At 34.0% G+C, this 17,400-nt stretch overlaps 1 protein-coding gene across 1 annotated transcript; it reads left to right on the top strand.

Annotated features, from left to right (window-relative positions):
* The first annotated feature begins 1,525 nt into the window (after positions 1-1,525).
* On the top strand, positions 1,526-11,364 carry LOC117932776 (NADH dehydrogenase [ubiquinone] 1 alpha subcomplex assembly factor 3). The gene is made up of 5 exons (XM_034854100.1): positions 1,526-1,742; positions 2,945-3,061; positions 8,902-8,936; positions 9,575-9,675; positions 10,896-11,364. The coding sequence occupies exons 1-5, from the start codon at positions 1,567-1,569 to the stop codon at positions 10,986-10,988; spliced, it is 522 nt and encodes a 173-aa protein (XP_034709991.1). The 5' UTR covers positions 1,526-1,566; the 3' UTR covers positions 10,989-11,364.
* Positions 11,365-17,400: the final 6,036 nt, after the last annotated feature.

Genomic DNA, 17,400 nt, shown 5'->3' with positions numbered 1-17,400 from the left:
TGCCTAATCATGGCAAGATCATCAATAATGGTTTTAACGAACTACATGAACTCATAAATGTTTTTCCTTTCTTGACTAACCTTGGTGAGAGAGTTAATGAGACCAACCATCCAAGTATTGGATTTGTTGGCATAGGTAGTTTTGACTTTGTTCCATGGCCTCCTTAGTGTTTTTGCACCATGACACAAGTAGCCCCACTAATCCAGTAACAACAATTTAGATGGCAAGGAGTAGTACTTGATCTTGACAAATCCAATTTTTGTACTCTTGGTTGCCAATTGGTGGGCATGGATAAGTTCCATCCATAAATCTGATGAAATCATATTTGATGAAGAGATTCATCATTTATGAGCTCCTAATTGAATGGTTTCCTTATGTTAATAGTTTTTGGGGAATGAGTGTGGTTGTGTCAATCGAGATAACTTGTGAAGAGAAAGGGGTTGAATAAGGATTTGCACTATTGGACATAGCCATGACTTTGCTTGATTCAGTCATGGTTGAGAGTTTAGATGAGATGAGGATGAAGCTTAAAGATTGTTTCCATGTATTCAATGAGGAGATTGTGGCTTAATAGAAGAAGCAATGGAAGGTGTTGACTTACTAGAATTTACCATGGAGTAATCATGAAAATTGTTCAGGATACAGAGTTCTCAATCTACATAACCAAGTTCATCAAGTTCTCATAAGATGCAATATCAACCTAGCTCAGTCAGTCCAAGCTTAATCATCTAACTCATCCTCAAATTTGAAGAGCGTAATTTAGAATCTTATCAAAGAGCAAGGAATATGTAATGAGGGTAAGAGAAGTGTAGAAAAATAGAAGAAGTAGAACGAAGAGTAGTGAAAATTCAATGCTCAAACCTCTCAAGCAACAACACATTGATATCGGACCATATACACTCCTAAAAGCTTAAGATAATTGGGGATGGGGTAAAGATAACTTTTTATATAAAGGCTTAATCAACATTGGTAATTGGTTTATGTACCGACATTGAACTTTCATTTGTTCTACATCAAACAATCGTATTCAATTGTTAATGCCCACCACATCAACAAACAAATGATGGGTTAGGGCAAACCTCACTATTAAATGATGTGCAACCACATACACCCTCAAAATCCAAAATAATAGGGTGTAAAGGTAAACCCACATATAAGGCCTAGTCAATATTAATAATCAACCGATGTGGGATATTAGAATTCCATTCCGTCACAAATATTCAAACTTCACTCAATAAACTGAATAATCAAGAGAAAAGATGGTTCCTTGCTCAACCATACCCAAATCTAAGGGGAGTATGTAAAGTTAAGAAAGGAATGTTTTGGTTGCCAATCCGTCTCGACCCAATCTCGATCCACCTTTGTCATCCCTATTTCTAGGGAAGGCTTTACATACTTCGAAGGTCTTGATATTGGTACCAGTTTTCAATTTTCCTAATGTAGTTTACCAATATTAAAATGTTAAATTAATTTCCTATATATATATATATATATATATATATATATATATATATATATATAATCTCCCAAGAGAGAGAGGAGAGGAGAGGGCAGAGAGAGAGACAGATGATGTTTGTGAGACAAAGGGCAGTGGCAACCCTGCCAACTCTGATGAGAGCTCTGCGGAAGGAGCCTCCAAAACCCACTACTCAGCCGCTGCCTTCCCTCCGACGCGCTTTCTCTCTCTACGATCAGATCAATCTCATCGATAACGTCCCCGAAGATCAACTCCGCTTTCAAGGGTACCTATTCACTTTCTCTATTTCTTTCCTTCCCCCTATTTCTTCATTATCCCATGTGGAGGCTCAAGGCCAAGGCCCTTTGCTGTATTGATTTTCAATTTCCTTCTTCCAATTTCAATCCTTGTATGTCCAGAAATGAAATATCTATGAATATAAGCTGTTTGTTTATATACCGTTGTTGAAGAGATACATTGAATTACGAAAATTTCGTTTTAGGCAAATTGGCCTTTTCTTGGTTTGGGTTTTATCCAAAAATTGTTTTGGGCACCATCTCTGAAATTGAGTTTCGGCCAACTTTGTCTGACTTGCTTTTAACTGGTTTGAATGTTTTCATCTGAGATTGATGGAGGCATCATGCCCAAAATTTGAATTTTCCTGATAACTCGGTTTGAATTTTGAAGCTGAAATTGATTTAGGTACCATTACCAAAGTCGGATTTGACCTGATTGCATGTGAGTAGCTGTTAAGTTGTTTGAAATTTTGAGCTTTAATTCATTTGGGCACCATTTCTAGAACTTAAATCTGGACCGATTATATGTAACTGGCCTGTTAATGTTAAACTGGAATTCAGGTAGGCTCTATGTTAGAATCCGACTTTGGACAGACTATAATTGACTAGTCCATAACTCCTGATTGAATTTGTACGCTCAAACTGATTTAGGCACCATCTCCGAAAATTAAAGTTATCCTGGCTATGTATGACTAGTTGATTGATTCATTTGAATTTCAAAGCTGAAATTGGTTTAGGTAACATGCCAAGAACCAAAACTGGACCAACTATATTTCGTGCATTACTAAGAGTGCATTTGGGAGTGATTCTGAAGGGTTAAAATTGTTTTTAATCCTTAGAAGCGTTTTTTTAATTAAGTGTTTAATTTCCAAAATCACTTTTAAAAATCAAGAGAATGACTTTGGTTTGGCACTTGGTAGGTGTTTCTTTTAAAAATTCGCTTTTTGGTCATATATCCTGCTATAAAAAACACTTCCGAAACTTTTTTTAATTTATTTTTTATTTATATCCAAGCACTAACTGATTCTTCATAAAATTGTTTTTGATGGAAGTGCTACCAACAGAGGCACTACTGGCCAAAAGTGTTTTACAAGAATCACTTCCAAGTGGCCTCTAAATCATAAGATAACACTTAGTACATATGTTTCTGGATGCTAATGTTTACATTAAGTTCATCACTTTTGTTTCATAGGTATACTGACACTGGATTCACTGTAAGTGGAGTACAGTATGAAGGGAGCTTGCTTTGTGTTGGAAATGTTTTATTGTCTTGGGGTCCAAAGAAATTATCGGAAATCACTGCAGATAGGTACATTACTATTTTTTTCTTAATATGTATAAATACTTTGTTTTGCAATTTCCATGTCTAATCATAAATAACTACTGTGAAATACATGCATTTGGCTGCTAAAACTTATCCCTGAGGTATATATATATGTTGTATCCTGGATGGCAAGAGTTAGCTGAATCATTTTTACATGAGGTTATATATATTCGAAGACTAATCATCTTTGATTGAATGGCCTTGGTTGATGAGTTTTGGACTATGCATAAGGCATGGAAAATATTTTAACCTTTCACATAAACTTCGCATAGTCAAAATTGGCAAAAAGATATGACAAGAATATTTTAATTTTTCATGGTAGTTTGGAATTTGTTGTGCGTGCAAGCTATTTCTACAAACCAAAACTTTTATGTTATTTTATGTTGGTTATAGTATGTTGTGATTTGTGTTTTTTAAGGCTAATGTTCCAAAAATGTCAAGTGTTTTTGGCATGTGTGTCTGTGTCCATGTGTAAAAATGGAAATCTATTAAAAAATTTGGAGAAATATGAATGTATTAAATCAAAATTCATGAAATATGGAATAATATTACAACAGCAAAAAAGGCTTATAATTGTAAGGAAAGTTGTGGATAACTTGTTGTCTAGCTTAGATGCAAAGATACTCATTGACCTACTTATATATAATATGTTCACTAGTTAAACACAATTGATATATTAATTATGAGGTCAACTATAAACATGATTTATAATGGTGAAGTACAGAGTCAGGTTCTAGATAATTGGAAAGTCAAAGCATAGTGTTGGTCCTTGGCCATTAGGAGACTCAATAGTAATGAAAATTTGCAAGTAAGATACCAACAAAGTTCCTAACCTCTAATTGGTGCATCCTATGTAAGGAGAATAGTAATACCATTAATCATTTTTTTATCATTGCCCTGTTGCTTATCTTTGTGGCAAAGGTTATTTTATATAGGAAATGAGATGGGTTGCATCAGCATATCCAATGGACGTGATGGAGATTTGTCATAGGATCAGGGAGGTGGGAATGAGGTAGGATGCTTTGGGACTTCTCTATTCTTTGCACTTTTTGGACTCTGTGTTTCCATACAATACTAAAATCTTTTAAGGAAAGAATTATGATGTCAGAATTTTTTGGGATAGGGGTCCCTTTCTCTTTTTCATATGGGTTTCAGTTATTTGAAAGTTTGAGCAGTTCCTTTGTTCCTCATAATGTTGGATTAGGTGTAGATAAGGGATAATTCTTGTCCTTGTGGGAGCACCTTTTGAGGGAAAAGCAAACCTCTTCTTTGATGGCTCTTATCTTGGTTACTCAGTCGACATTGCAGATGTTTTGGAGATGCCCACCATTGTACTTTCCTGGCTTATCCTTGGCTAAATGGCAACAACTTATGCTTGCAGATCAAGAAATTGGCAAGTTTGGGGGTTAAAAAAGCTTCCTCAAAGGGGATTACGAATTCACATGTAGAAGGAGATGCCTCCTTGTCCCTTAAAAGCTTGGCTCAAGAGGCAGGGAGTTGTTATGGGGATTTGGGAGGTTCCAGGCTCCATTCCCAATGTGAAAAAAAAAATAGTTACCTCTGAACAAAAAGGAAAAAAGAAAAGAAAAGAAAAAACAAGCAAACAAACAAACAAACAAACAAAAGAACTAAAATACAAAAACAAAAATAAAAGTAAAAAGGAAGGTGATTTCTCCTTGTCACTAATTGGATAAAAAGGTGAAGCATAGTCTCCTAGGACTACAGTTAGAGTAAGGACATTATACTTCCTTGGAGTTAGAGATTAGGTGGCTGTGGAGGATGCAAAAAGGAGACCGACTACTGGCTAAAAAAATAAGTGCTTTAGAAGCTTTTTGGGTTCACTATTTCTCTTCCTTTTGGGATGTTTGTATTTTGGGAGTGATTGGTTCCTCCTTATTTATGCTGGATGTTTCTTCTGGTTTCCTTCCTTCTGAAGGACGTCTCATTCCACTTGAATTTGATTTCTCATTCTAATAAAATTTTAATTAGTCATTTCTTCTTAAAATAAATCCTGTAGAAAACTTTGCTGCATCTTGATCAATACTGTAGAAAAAATTTCTCTTGATTTTATTTTAAATTAGGGAAAAATTGTTTTCTATACTTTCAATAAGTTTTTTTTTAATGAGTAAAGCAAGCATGTATTATCAATAAAAAAGCACCAAAACAGTGCTCTGAAGTACATAGGAAGTATATAATGACCTGCTTAAAAGCACAAACAAGAGGAGAGGGACCAACAAAAAACTACACCCCCCTAATAAAGAACCCACCCAATCCACAAGATCTACAATCGAAGAAGGACCATAACTTAAAAACAACCTAGACCAATCCCATAGGTCACAAAGGAAAGTGTATTTTAGTCCTAGAACGGATTGTTCCTCATTCTTGAAAGCTCTTTTGTTTTTTATCTTCCTTATAGTCCAAAATAAGCAAAGAGGAGCTGCCCTCCACACCTTTTTTCTGCCTTTTACCCACAAAAGAACCACGTCATCCGAAGAGCATGTCTCTAACTAAAGAAGGAAGAACCTAAAGCACACTAAACAGGGAGAACAAAAGATTCCATGACACCCTTGTCTTGACACAATGGATAAGATTGTGGTTAATGGTCTTTTCCTCTTCAAGCCAAAGGAAACGTCTGTTTGCCAAAAAACACCCTCTCCTCTTTAAATAGTCCAACGTGCCCAAGAAGCCTCCTAAATGAAAAAGCCTACCTTCGGCGGAACCCACAATTTAAAAATCATAGTAGCAAGAAATGGCATTGTACTTTCTATCTCCAAAGTCGAGTATAGGGCTTTAATAGAGAACTTTCCATTCTTCGATCCTGTCCAAATCACTTTATCTTCCTCTTCCCCACACACGCTCCTCCCTTGCAAACTTTAAAAAAACTATTCCACCAAATCTACCTCCCAATCATTTAAGGCCCCAGAAAAACGAGGGGCCTAACATCCCCCTTCGACTATTGGGTGCCAAACATACACCACCCAATCCTCTCTGATCCAAAAAAAAAAAAAAAATCCTCCTTAAAATTAGCAATAGCATAAACAATAAGGAAAGAAGTACATAGTGACACATCACCACACCAATTGTCCTTCCAAAATTTCACTCCCCGCCCATTACCTACTAAGAAAGTAACCCTATTTGCTAAGAGTTCCCAATCCTTTCTAATGGCTTTCCATAACCCTACCCCATAACTTTCTCTCACCACCTTGGAGCACCACCCTCCCTCTTCTATCGCGTTCTTACCACTTATAACTTGCTTCCATAAAGCTCCTCTATCCTCTACAAACCGCCAATTCCATTTACCTAGAAGGACTTTGTTTAGCTTTGCAAGATTCCTTATCCCCTAGTCCACCCTTGCTTTTGTCTGTACAAACAATAGACCACCTTACTAAGTGTGGCTTCTGCTCAAGAGCTCCTCCTCTTCAAAGGAAATCTCTTTGAATTTATTTGAACCTCATCCTAATTGTCCTTGGAATATTGAACAAAGACCTGAAATAGATGAGCATGCTAGATAGAGTACTCCGGATTAGGGTAATCCTCCCACCCTTTGATAAGTATTGCCTTTTCCACATGGCTAACTTTCTGTGAGACCTTTCCTCCACCCCATCCCATACCGCCACAGACTTGAAAGGAGCACCTAGGGGGAGACCCAAGTAAGGTGACGAAAGCTTGAAAAGTAATAACAAGCATATGTAATGTTTAAATTTACAAAGAGAGTAATCTAAGCTGTTCCTAGTTTAAACTCAGAAAGTTTCAGAGAAGTGATTAATAACAAGGTATATGCAAACCCTTATCATGTCGGAACATTAACCCATAAATTCCATATCAAATCTTTGACAAATCATTTGTTTTCCTTTAAATTTCCAGAATTAGGTTTTGAAATTATGAATTTCCTGAGCTTAATAGGTTGACTCTTTGCATTTAAGCAAATTCCTTGCCTTCTTCTTCCCCTCAGTAGTTTCTCCTTACAGCTCCCGAGTAGCTGCATTCCTTCTCCTGGAGAAACTGCACTGAAACAACCCAAACAAAACTCAAATACCTGATTTCATCGTTTTAGATGGTACTGCCAGTTCACTCCACTGACCGAATTTTAGGTATTTATCTTTGATCCCACAGTTCTCTATAATTTTTCATCTAACCCAAACTGACATGCAATTTTATTTCACAACAGATCCAATTTCAAACTAGCCCCGTTCTTTACATAACTCCATTGCCTAATGATTAATAATCTCAAAGGATGTCCTAAGGCCCCTTTAAATTCACTTATTCAACTATTAACTTTGTAAATATTATAAACATCCTTCTAAAAAACAAAACATATACAGAGAAAAAGTAATGTACAAAGCATTGACCATAAGGCTCAAAACACTCAAGAAAGATAGAACTACCTCTCTAAAGACCTGGCAACCCTTTTAGACAAAACATCAGCCACCTGGTTGACGATCTATATCTCCACGTAAAAGATTATTAAATGCTTCCATTAAGAGCATTAATCCTCCTCATCAAGTGAGAGATTCTTCGTATCTCTCTGCCACCTAAAAGGGCCCATGACATACAAATAGTGGAATCCCCTTCAACATGATGTTTCCTTGCACCCAGGCTAGCATATATTTGAACCTTCCCAAAGGCCTAAAAGCTCAACATCAATGGCAATACTTATAGTTATACCAACTGCTTTGGTATTATTGTTTGCCACCTCCCCTTTATAATCTCTGATAACCCCATTTTTCCCTGTTGATCTAGAACCCCAAAGTGCACCCATCAAAATTAAATTTGGGAGGACCTTGAGATGGAGGAAATCTAGGGCCAATTACTTTCCTTTTCTTTGGTTACTCATTGAAGCAACTTTCTAGTTCAAAGAGATGAGGCTCAAGAAATTGTGAAGTAGCTCATTGAGGATTGATACCAAGATGTGGGGAATGGATTTTTTTAGCAAATAAATTTTCAGTGAAACCAAACCTATTGTTCAAATTTTTTGCACTCTGCTCTAGCCATATTCCCAAATCACATCAGGGTTGACACTCCTACGATTGTATTCCTTTACCCATACAAAACCATTGTATGAGATTATCAATTTGCCCCAAATATTCTTGGGGAAATTCCAAAGTTTATCACTTGATGATAAAAACCTTTGCCACTGCTTCTAAGCATGACAGTAATGGAGAAACATTTAATTAGAACTTTCCAATTTTTTACTAGGTATGAAAAAGAGGAGTGAACTTTTGCAGGTTTCACCAAGCATTCACAATTCTTAGCATTAGGTTGAATATAAGATACTAGTGGAAAATGTAATCAAGAATTTTGAAGTATATGAACTAAACCATCTACATAGAGATGGTTGTGATACTCATCTATGAGTTTATTTGTTTTCTACTTTAATTAATGATTTATTGCTTCTTATGACCTTTTCTCATGCAAATTTAGAAATCTTAAAGTGGAGACCATTAATTGATTAGGGGCAATATAATCTTGGCTTTTGATGTGTCAAGGTTTTGTGGTGTTCTCCATAATCAAAATATCCATGTGTATATGTTCTGCATTATATATGATTGTTGTTATCCATGCCATTCAGATCTGTTACTTTCAATTGCTGGGGATGAGATGATCTTTTCTGTCATGAGATTCACCGAGTCTTGATCTATAGAATCTCCTAGGCTGTTTCACTCTCTACAATATTTTCAATCCCTCAAGATGAAGAGTTTCAATCAATTGTGGTGTTAACAGTTAGGTTATGTATAGTTTTTGGTAATTTAACTAGAATAAATACATTCTTTCATGAAGTCTGCTTGTATTTAACTTATATTTTGTCATTTTTTATGCTAATGCAGCTTATCTATCTTTCGAATTGTGCGTCCTATACCAGGTAAGATTTCAATTTGAATTCATTAAGAGCAGAAATTTGATGCTATATTGGAACATTAAGAATGATGCCCCCTAATGCAATATTGCACATGATAACACCTGCTCAAGCTCTAATATGTTTCAATCATGGTATTACTTGTAATCTGATAGACTGCATGTTATACAAGCCCACCACAAATTACTTCAAATTTCAGGTCAAAGATGCAACCATTTTGCATACTTTTTCCTTACATTTTTTGCTTACTGTTTGCTTTCCATCTAGGTAAATGCAACTAACTAAATGGTTAAAAAAATCATCTGGATTTTTCCTGCTCTGATCATTAACAAATAATTGAATGATTAAATGTCAACAGACCATGTGTGGGGTGGTTGTTCTTTGTTCTTGTACCCAGAGATGATCTTCTACTGGTTTTTCTTCTTTTATATCAGTATTTAGCTTCCTTGAGAACCAGATACTTGTGTCTGGAATTATGGTTAGATCACATCTGGTTGTTAGATACTTGAAGTGTTTCTTACGAGAACACCTCAAGGTCCATCCTCATGGCCTCCACATAAGAACCTATTTGAATGTATACTATCAACTCTCTTATCTGTATTTAGCTTTCTGTATAGCCATTCACTTCTTGTTGTTCATTTCAGAAATTTTGATTCTTGGCTGTGGAAGACATATTGAACAAGTAGATCCTGAGCTTCGACGCTACATCCAATCTACTGGCATGAAACTAGAAGCAGTTGACTCGGTATTTATCATAATATAATTTCTTCCTCGTCCCCACTTTTTCCCCTTTTGGAATTGGATTTATTTAAGCCTAAATTAAGTGGAGGTAATATCAGTCAAGATTATTAACACATTTAATGTGAGCAAGGTTGTTTGCCTGTAAGGTAACATATTTATAAGTCTTCACAATTTATCTCAAAGGGGCGCTCATAATTCAAAACTCATTATATTTGATTCTTAAAGCCATATCTATTTCTCAGATTTTAAAATTTAAATTTAGCATTAATTTTTGAATGGACAAATCAAAATGAATCAGAAAAATTTTTAAAACTCTTTTTGAGATAAAGCTTGTTTTATTCAATTTTGAAATGTGGAGAATTTCCAAATTGCTTGAAACTAAAAAAAAAAAAAATTGGAAAAAGTCAACAGCTGTTCTGGTTGAAAATTTTTAGAACCTTGCAGTTTAGCATGCTTTAGATTCTGAATGTTAATAGTTTAGTTCGCCCATATCTATTTGATATTGTCTTTATAACCCACCAAAACGGTGCGCACTCAAACTGGACACACAAGACGGTTCCAATCCACAACTAGATAATCGTTCAAAAATAAGTTGTGTATGCCATCAATATCACTCTTAGCCATTAAAAACATAATGGATTGTTGTCATAGATTGTTCTACAGGTATTAAAAATATTGTGCCCCTTGAATTCTTAGGGACTTTATCATTTCATAGAAAACGTTTTAAGCCTGGTACCTATATATTCGTATGGGCAGTTCTACTAACCGAGCACCTGTTGTACAAGTGGTAGTAAAGGTGTAATTAATCTTAATGATCATATTCTCCTCCACACTAGGGGCCCTATTGTGTCCTTTTCTCATTATTGTGTTTGCTACTATACTCAATAGTGCCTAACTGCTGTTGGTTGCCATCAATTTTCTTCTCACTGTTTTCCCTTTTTGAAATAGTTTTTGATACCTTTTCATTGGCAGGCAATAATAGAACTTGATTCCTATAAAAATACTTGTATTTAAAAATGTGAACTTCTGATTTATTTACTGATGCATATCTCATCTATTTATTCGATATCGGCAATAAGCCTTCCTATTAATCGCAGCATGATAGATTTCTGTTGTGTAAAATGTGCGGGCAGTAGCAAACCAAGTAATGGCATCTATAAATTCCCCTTACTCTAATAACTGCTATGGTCTTCAGAACTTCATAATTGTTCCTTCTTGTCTCAGAGAAATGCTGCATCAACATACAACATACTAAATGAGGAAGGCAGGATTGTGGCTGCTGCACTTCTCCCCTATGGAGTTTCTCGTGACGCCTAATTGCTGCTAGCTTCTCCTCTGAGGTTGTGATCTTCAAAATGCGTTTCATTTCTTTTGTTTGGGAAGCTGCTAAAAAATGTCTTAAGGTATGTTTTGGTGGATGTAATGTAGCTTGAGTTAGCTAACTTTTTAATTTATTTGTTTAATAAAGGTGGCCCTTTAGATTGTGAATTAAGAGGCATTCAATGTCTGGTATGTTTCTATACCATCTTTTCTTCCAGAGACCTGCAAAAACATTAAGAATGAAAACCCAAGAAAACCTTTTTCCTCTTATCATTTGAATGTTATGTAAACTCAGAATCCTTCCCAAGAAAAAGTCTAGGAATGATTGAATGGGTTCAAATGAGTTATCATGAAATGTAAATCCTTACAATAAGATTAAGGAATAATCTGCATGGCTTACCCATGAAGAAGTCATACTTAGCTTATGAATTTGGAGTTGCAAAATTAGGACTTGTTTGTAGCTGTGGTAGTTGTTTCTTCTGTTGCAGTTTTTATTTATTTCATTTTAGGTGAGATTCTTGGTTGAACATGACTAGCCACATGGGATGGAATGGAATGGAATGTTGCATGTCTAAATTTGAGAGGGAGTCTAGTGGAGTGACAAGCAAGAGGAAAAAGTATTAATTACCTAAAGCTATGTTGATTTTCCTTCCTGTGAAGTGTTATGGAAAGAAAAATAAAAGAGAAAAAAAATAGAAGAAAAAAAGGTAAAAAGAAAATTAGTATAACATTTTTCTCTTTTTGATTTTTTTTTATGAAAAAAGGTCAAGGGGGAGAAAATTAAGGGACAATTGGATCATGTTTTCTAGTACTTGTTTTTAAAAACTATTTTTAAGTTCAAGATCAAAAAATGGTTTTTTAGTGTTTTATAAAAATAAGGTTCTTTGGCATGTTGTTTTTAAAAAATAATTTTTAAAAATGAAAGTAAAAAACTTGTTACATAATTGAGCCATTATGAACCATTTTTTATTCATGAATTTATAGGATTAATGAGTTTATTATTTAAGTTTTAAATTATTTTTTAAAATTATTAGATTTGTTAATGAATTAAATGTATTAAGCGGGTATTTGGTACGCGAGAATGGAGAATAGGAATGGATATTTTTTTTTCCTATTCCAATTTATTGTGAAATGGAAATGAATGTGATTCCATTTTTAGTGTTTGGATCAACTTAGGAATTTAAAGTTAAAATGATTATTTGTTTTCCTTCCAATGTTCAATAATAATAGGAATGGAAATGAAAAAGAAATAAATTGATAATAATACCCTTATATTTTATAAGAATAAATTTTGAAAGGTTTTTTTTTGTTACTAAATGATAAGACTAAACAAATAATATGTACTCAATAAATAAATAATTAACCATAAAAAAATCATACAACTCTAATGTACATATATTCAATTATTCTTTTTATAAAAAGAATTGAATAATTTGTCACACCTAAGAAACTATAAAATTATATTTTATCAAAAAATAAAAAATAAAAAATATATTTATTATCATATTTGAATTCTCAAAGCTAGCAAATACATTTCCCATTTCCAAAAGATAAAATAAAAACTTAAACTTCATTCTAATTTTCAATAAGTATTATATCCAATAAAATTCACAACCCCTAAAATATGCAAATATCCATTTATTCTTTTATCAAATTTGAATAATTTGTCATGTAAAAGAAGCTATAGAATTATATTTTACAAAAAATAAAAATAAAAATATACAAGAGCATTTAAATTATCAAGGGTAAAATAGTAATTTTAGGCCATTTTATATTATCTCATTGGGTGAATGAATCAAAATACCTAGGATGAATTAAAATCCCACTCATAAGTGGAATTTGATTTTTGCTATAATAATTTTTTATTTCATTCCTACCTTCATAAAATTTATCCAAACATGGGAATGAGTGAGAAAATGAATGAGATGTCTATTCTCACTCTTCATTCCTATGCACCAAACACCCCTTAAGTATTGCTTAATTTGGAATTTAATTGCCTAATAAAAAAAAATTGTAATATATATATATATATATATATATATATATATATATATATATATATATATATATATATATATATATATATATATATATGTGAAACCATGGTTTGGTTAATTTTGATTTTTATGATAACAAAACAAGGTTTAAAACTAATGATTATATTTCAAGTGTAATTAGGCAAGATGATTTCCAAAGTGGCAATCACAAAGACAAATCAAGTCAATGAGAAATCATGAAGAAGAAGACCATCTCAAAGAGAAGTGTTTTTCAAGACCTAAGCTTCATAAGATCTCTTTGTAAGGTTGTTGGTGCACTAGGATTTTCATGCATTACATTCTTTACTTATGCACCAAAATCATCCAAGAGTTATTTTGTTTTAAATATTTTAAGAATTGGATGATTTCATGTTTTCAACTAAAACCTTGTGTTAAATGTTTTTCAAACTTATTTTAAAAGGTTTTAAGTTGAAAAAGTTGGTTGTTAAGCCAAAAAAATGGCTCAACCGGTTGAACCGGATGAGGAACAGGTCGACCGCAAGCTCAACCGGTTGAGGTCCGAGTCAACCCCCAGCTCAATCGGTCGAGGTCCGGGTAGACCCCCAGCTCAACCAGTCGAGGGTGCAAAAAACTTTTTCTTTCTTCTAGAACGGTTGTTCTACTGGTCAAGGTTGTTCAACCGGTCAAGGTTGAACCTCAACCGATCGAGATCCGATTAAGGGTCGGTCGAGGTCCAACGATCACATGCCAAGCATTAAATGCTAACGGCTAGTCAACTGATCAACCCCTAGCTCGACCAATCGAACCCCCAAACGGCTAGTTTGGCTTTTCTCTTCTATAAAAAGGCTCCAATCTTCATTGTTTAATGAGCTTAACCTTCCCAAACTTTTCTTGAATATATTTGAGCCTTGGGAGAGTGTTTTTGAGTGCACCATTGTTCTAAAACTTGCATATCCTTAGTGCACATTTCAATCATAATTTTTTTGTATCATTTGAGCTTAAAGTTTTTGTACTAGGATTTTGTGAAATCATTTATTTGTAAATCTTTGAGAGGAAGTTTCTCAAGTGTGGGGTATCACTTGAGGGGTTGTTCAAGAGTAGGATATCTCTTGAGAAGTGTAAAGGGTGCTTGGAGCCAAAAGTCCAAGAGAGTGAATTGGAACCATAATCCAATTGTATTGCTTGAAGGCTTGGTTTGGAAGCCTTAAATTAGTGGAACCTCAAGCTTGGGATTGAAGCTAGAGGAGAGTGGATGTAGACCGGGTTGCACCGAACCACTATAAAATCTTGTATTTGCATTCTTTCTTCCCTACTCTTTTAATTTATATGCAATTTTCTTTATATTGTTTATTATATACTTGCATATAATTGTCTCTTACATTCACATAGTTTAAATTAGCAAAAAGAGACCATCACCCTATTCACCCCCTCACCCCCCCCCCCCCCCCTCTCTCTCTCTCTCTCTCTAGGATGATTACCATAGAATGGATTAGCCTAATTTTTCTAAGAATATATATATAACTAACCTAAACATTTAGAATAAAATTTGATCCATGACTTACTAATATTATTGAGTTTCATGACTTTTTAATATTAATTAAATCAATTTTTAAGTTTCAAATTACTTTGAAAATTAATGAATTTTATTTATCAAATACAATTTGATTTGAAATTTATTTGATTAATAAAAAATTTTAGAAATATTAAAATAAATTAAAAAAAGTACGTGTAATTTATAGGAAGACCATATTTTAGGATTTATGGTATTGGTATTAAATCATGGAGAGAAAAAAAAATGATATCATGTTTAATTTTATTTATTTTTTTTATAGTTTTTTAAAAGAAATTTATATTTTCCATTTGTTTTTAAGCACTAGTGAAAACAACTTTGACTTTTTCTTTAAAAATTATTTTTTATTTCACTTTGTTTTTAAAAACTATTTCAAAGAAGAATGACCAAACAGTATTAGAAATTTTTTTAAATAGTTTTTAGTGACACATTTATCGAGGGATATCCAATTCTTTATTTATATATGCGCATAAGAGCATTTTAATAAAAATGTAAGGTTGCATAAGAGCTTTGAGGACCTACATTTTTCACATGTGTCCCCACTCGATGGTGACTCACTTTTTAGTGAAAAAGTAATGTTTGAAAAAAGTTGGAGTTGCCATTTATTTTTATTTATTGGGGAAAATAAAATAAAAAATAAAGCCCTAAGTGACTTCTTTTTTAAGGAAACTTATATTTACGAAAATCGAGTCTAAATTTGAGGGTCAAGTTATTTATTGAGAAGGTATCATATGGGTAACATCCCTCTAAGCCGCCCTAAAGAGATCTCTACTAAACAAGTGAAGAAAACTAAGGTAATTGACTAATAAACCAATGGATACTAAGAGACAACACTAAAAATATACAATAAAGCAATGATGATGTAAAGCAATGGACAAAGAACATTCATGTATGTATATGAAAGGTATCAAACAAGTAAAGAATGAAGGAAGCGTACTTCAATAATGCCCAAAATACGATAGCTCACTTACATAAGGAAAATAGTACACAAGCAAAATAAGGGATATAATATCAAAGCTAGAGACATGCAATATATACAAGGTGTATACAATCAAAATCAAGAACTAAAGATGGCTAAACTGATGTGAAAAACTCGGATTTCTCTATTTCCCAAGCCTAGATCAAGTTAGGAACATGCATAACTATCCTAGGCCTTTTTTAAACCGTATGCACAATGAAAAAATAACATTTTTAAACTTTAAAGGGATTCAAAAAGTGCTAACAAAAACCATACTTCATATTCGGATATTCTCAAATCAAATCCAGGTAGTGAAGATGAAGAACGAAATCGCAGAAGTCTCGTAAACCTGAAGTCTTCCACCCAATGACTCAAACATTGATCTTGACACACTTCCAATGGGGATGAAAAAGATGGTAGAGGTTATGACTCTTTCTCTCTCTTTTTGGAGATGGAAGACGACTCTTTAGCAAAAACTATGGGAACCCTAACCCCTAAGGGGGTATTTATAGGGTTTCCTATTGGGCTTAAGTGACTCAAGCCCACTAAGGGTTTATGTCACTTAATCTAGCCCAAAACAGGTCCTAATTGATTAATTAACCCAATATGGCCGACTAATTAATCAATTAGCCCAATCTAGAGACCTTGTTCACTTATCCCTATGCAACCTTGCGTAATTACCAAAATGCCCTTATGCATAGAAGTGAATCTAGAGTCAATCCAACCCTCATAACCCATGCCAACAAGGTATATGAGCTCAAAGCAAGGACCATTGAGACCTATAGAAATATTTACTCTCTTCTAAAGTTGATTCAACACCCCACTATAGATAATCAACTGAACTCTAATATCCTATGTCAATAACAATGAGACGCCAAGTGTTTGGGTCTATAACTTGCTATCCATTGTGTTCAGTCTCCCCATGAACTGGTGTTGGTAGTCTAATAAGGTGAAAGTGATCATCCTTTCAAAACTACCTCTATCATCTTTGAGTTACAAATCCTCCTACTATGTGTTCAATTGACATAGTTTAGCTCTCAAAGAGCCTATGTCAAGTTCCACTTAAGGAACTACTATAACCATAGTTTCCATGAACGCACCTCCTTAGGATCACCCAATAAGACACACTACCTCAATCCCAAGAGATATCACGGTGTCTCTATTAAGAATACCTATTGCTACCAGTTTTCATCAACAGTGACTTAATTCATAGGGAATATATGATTGGCTTATGATCTCACTTGTAGGTCAAAGTCACTGCTAATTTCAGCATAGACTCAATATTCTCTCAAGGTTGAGAGACAACACAATAAAGCAACTTGTTGGAGTCATGACTACTTGATAGCCTTAAGTCATAACTTACCATTGGTCCTATCCAATGTGCAACCATACACACTAGTGCACTCACCATGGGAAATTCATCCCAATAACCAAGACCAACCATCTCTTCAATTAGAAGGTGGTGCACTATAATCTCTAATAGGTTGTCTAGGCTATGAATCGACCGCGAACAAGTTATCTATTTGTAAGAAACCCATGACTTAGATCTTCTGTGTAACTCCTAATACACCTAAGTCATGTACGATGCAAAAGATGTAGACAAAAATGCTCATAAAGTATAATACATGGAATAAGGATAAATAAAAGTGAAACTAGAACATCATTAAATAAATAATGGCGTCCAAATTTATTACTTCTTGTCATGATTTTAAGGACTCTATCTAAACATAAACTAGTTGCAAAGTGGACTAATATGCACTAGTCATGCACAAGAATCAAAATAGGATAACAAGTATGTAGTTGCAAAATAAATCCAAATAAAATTGTCAAAATGTGATAATACTAGAAGAGAAGGCTTGGCTAACATATATAAGATGTCTAGAT

Source organism: Vitis riparia, chromosome 15 (assembly GCF_004353265.1).
Source record: "Vitis riparia cultivar Riparia Gloire de Montpellier isolate 1030 chromosome 15, EGFV_Vit.rip_1.0, whole genome shotgun sequence".
NCBI classification, from domain to species: Eukaryota; Viridiplantae; Streptophyta; class Magnoliopsida; order Vitales; family Vitaceae; genus Vitis; species Vitis riparia.
This window is presented reverse-complemented; position numbering and strand designations above follow the sequence as displayed.

Coding starts and splice junctions, on each gene's coding strand:
- LOC117932776 (XM_034854100.1), top strand. CDS start 1,567: ATGATGTTTGTGAGACAAAGGGCAGTGGCAACCCTGCCAACTCTGATG. Junction 1,743..2,944: donor GATCAACTCCGCTTTCAAGG/GTACCTATTCAC, acceptor TTTGTTTCATAG/GTATACTGACACTGGATTCA. Junction 3,062..8,901: donor TCGGAAATCACTGCAGATAG/GTACATTACTAT, acceptor ATGCTAATGCAG/CTTATCTATCTTTCGAATTG.